This window comes from Eimeria tenella, genomic scaffold, assembly GCF_000499545.2.
Source record: "Eimeria tenella Houghton genomic scaffold, Eth_scaff1141, whole genome shotgun sequence".
Classification (NCBI taxonomy): Eukaryota; Apicomplexa; class Conoidasida; order Eucoccidiorida; family Eimeriidae; genus Eimeria; species Eimeria tenella.
In genome coordinates, this window is record NW_013546116.1 from 1 (window position 1) to 3315 (window position 3315).

At 38.6% G+C, this 3315-nt stretch overlaps 1 protein-coding gene across 1 annotated transcript; it reads left to right on the forward strand.

Annotated features, from left to right (window-relative positions):
- Nucleotides 1–261: 261 nt before the first annotated feature.
- On the forward strand, nucleotides 262–1975 carry ETH_00009760 (splicing factor U2AF 65 kDa subunit, putative; the record flags this gene model as incomplete). The annotated part of the gene is made up of 2 exons (XM_013380896.1): nucleotides 262–503; nucleotides 1846–1975. The coding sequence occupies 2 exons, from the start codon at nucleotides 262–264 to the stop codon at nucleotides 1973–1975; spliced, it is 372 nt and encodes a 123-aa protein (XP_013236350.1).
- Between the last annotated feature and the right edge of the window lie 1340 nt (nucleotides 1976–3315).

A 3315-nucleotide genomic window follows, 5' to 3' on the forward strand; every position in this document is an offset into this window, starting at 1 on the left:
GTTTAGGGTTTAGGGTTGGGGGTGTAGGGCCTAGGGTTCGGCGCGCAGTGTAGAGGGTTTCGGATTGAGGGTTCACTGTCCAGGGTTTGGAGTGCAGTGCCGAGGGTTTAGGGCTTCGGGGTGAGGGTTTAGGGTTTAGGGTTTAGGGTTTAGGGTTTAGGGTTTTGCGCAGGGAATTTGCCGCTGCTGGCGGAAGCCACTGAGGAGGGTTTGAAGGCGCACTTGACGGAGTGCATGCGTTTGCGGCAGCCCCAAAGTTGCATGCGGAGTCCCGTGCTGCACGTGTGGTTCAGCAAAGACCGCAGCAGCAGCAGCAGCAGCAGCAGCAGCAGCAGCAGCAGCAGCAGCAGCAGCTACGGCTTCGTCGAACTCAAAACGGCCGAGGCGGCGCAGCAGCTGCTGTCCATACACCCCATCGTCTGGAAGGGCCACCAGCTGCGCCTCAATAGGCCCTCCGAGTGGCGCAGGGACTCCAAAGAACTTCTCTTCAAGGACGTTTCCGGGTCTCTTTCTTCGCTTTTTCTGCATCTTTTTGTGTCTTTTTTCTCCCGCTTTCATCCTCTTTTTAATTCCGCTTCATTTCCTCTTTATTTTGGCCTTTTTTCCGCGTTTTTCCCGCTCAAAAATGCATTTTTCTCTCTGTTTCTTCTTCGGTTTTACTCCAAAGAACTTCTCTTCGAGGACGTTTCCGGGTCCCTTTTTCCGCTTTTTTTGCATCTTTTTGTCTCCTATTTCTTCCCCTTTTATCCTCTCTTCGATTCCCTTTCATTTCCTCCTTATTTTGATCTTTTTTCTGCTCTTTTCCGCTTAAAAATGCATTTCTCTCTCTTTTTTCCCTCTACTTTACTCCAAAGAACTTCTCTTCAAGGACGTTTCCGGGTTTCTTTCTTCGTTTTTTCTGCATCCTTTTGTCTCATTTTTCTCCCGCTTTTGTCTCCTTTTTAAATCCTTTTTCTCCGTTTTATTTTAATCTCTTATCCGCGTTTTTTCCTTCTTCTTTCTGTGTTTAGTGACTTTTTGTCTCTTTTTCTCCTCCTTGACTTTTTGTTTTCTTTTTTCCCTTTTTTCCCCTTTTATGGCACTGTTTAGTCTCCCTTTCGTGTCTCTTTTTGGTTTTCTTTTTCCTCTTTTTCAGTTTTCTTTTTCTCTTTTTTTCTTTTTTTTATTTTATTATTTTTCCTCTTTTTAGTTCTCTGTTCCCTTTTTGTGTTTCTTTCTTTTCTTTTTCTAATTTCTCCTTTTCTTTTTTTAATTTCTCTCTTTCTTTTTCTAATTTTTTTTCTTTTTCTTCTTCTTTTTTGTTTTGTCTCTTTTTGTCTTTTTTTGTCTCCTTTTTGCTTTTTAATTTCTTTTGTTGTCCGTTTTCATTTTTTATTTTCTTTTTCCGTTTATTTTCTTTTTTATTTTTTTCTCTTTTCTTTTTTTATCTCCTTTTGTCTCATTTTACCTTCTTCCATTTTCTTTTGTCTTTTTGTCTCTTTTCATTTTCTTTTGTCTCCTTTTGCTTTTTATTTTCATTTATTTCCGTTCATTTCCATTTTCTCTTTTCATTTCTTCTTATTTTCATTTACTTTTTTTGGTTTTCATTTATCTCCTTTTATTTTATTTATTTCTTTTTATTTATCTGTCTCCTTTTATGTCTTGCTACTTCTTTCAATTTCCCTTTTATTTATTTTTTATTTCTTTTTATTTCTTTTTATTTCTTTTCATTTCTTCTTATGTCTCGCTATTTCTTTCAATTTCTTCTAATTTTTTCTATTTTCATTATTTATTTTATTTTCATTTACTTTTTATCTTCATTGCCTCCTTTTGTCTCTTTGCTGCTGCGTCTGTTTGCTGCTGCAGCGCAGCAAACGCGCCGCTGCTGGAGAGTGTTGCTGCAGCAGCAAAAGCAGCAGAAGCAACAGGAGACAAAACTCCTTTGGTGTCTCTTTTGTGCAGCTTGTCCGAGGCCCAAAGAAGAGTCATTGCGTAAGCCAGCAGCAGCAGCAGCAGCAGCAGCAGCAGCAGCAAAGCAGCAGCAGCAGCAGCAGCAGTAGCAGTAGCAGCAGCAGCAGCAGCAGCTGCAGCAGCTGCAGCAGCAGCTGCAGCAGCTGCAGCAGCAGGAAAACAGCAGCAGCACCACAACCACCACCACGAGCAGGACCATCGCCGCACCCAGCAGCAGCAGCAGCAGCAGCAGCAGCAGCAGCAGCAGCAGCAGCAAAATGTTTTAATGGATTTAAACTTTGATTTGAGTTTAGGGACTTTCTCGAAAAGTCTCCAACGGGATTAACTGGAAACTCCACTTTGCCTGTCGAGCTGCTGCAGTGCCGCATCCAGACGGAGTTGCTGCAGGGGGTAATTTTAAAATAAAAATTAAATTAATTAATTTAATTAATTTAATTAATTTAATTAATTTAATTAATTTAATTAATTTAATTTAGTTTAATTGCTTGTGGTGAGTCAATTTGGTTTGGTTAGTTTTGTTTTATTCATTAAATTAAATTAGTTGGGGCAAATTGATTTGAGATAATTTGAATGGAATTGAATTGAGTTAAATTAATCGAATTAGTTTAAATTGGCTTAATTTAATTAGTTAATTTAATTTAATTAATTTAATTTAATTAATTTAATTAAATGGTTCAGTTACGTAATTTGAAGTTAAATCAATTAAAATGAGTAATATAATTAAATAATTCAAAAAAAAAGCGAATTCATGTTTCTGTTTTAACTCCTTTAATCCTTTTATTTTTATTTTCTTATTTTCAAAAAAAGAAAAACAAATTTAGTTTTTTGTCCTTTTTCTGTATTTTCAATTCTTTGAATTCTTTCGAGTTTTAATCTAGTTTCTTCCAATTACATTTAGTTATTTTTAATTATTCTCGATTCCCTTTAGTTGTTTTTAATTACTTTTAGGTTTAAGGGTTTAGGGTTTAGGGTTAAGGGTTGAGGGTTTAGGGTGGTTTAGGGTTTAGGGTTTAGGGTTTAAGATTTGGGGTTCAGGGTTCAGGATTTAGGGTTTAGGGTTGGGGGTTTGGGGTTTGACGCTTAGGGTTTAGGACTAAAGGTTCAGGGTTCAGGGTTCAGGGTTCAGGGTTCAGGGTTCAGGGTTTAGGGTTTAGGGTTTAGGGTTTAGCGTTTAGGGTTTAGGGTTTAGGGTTTAGGGTTTAGGGTTTAGGGTTTAGGGTTTAGGGTTTAGGGTTTAGGGTTTAGGGTTTGCGCGCAGGCTCCGTCGCGCGTGGTGCGCGTGGTGAGTCCCTTGAGCGGGGGTTTCGAGGGTTTGGAGGGAGTGGATATTTTCGAAAGGGTTTTGAGAAGTATAAAAAAAGAAAA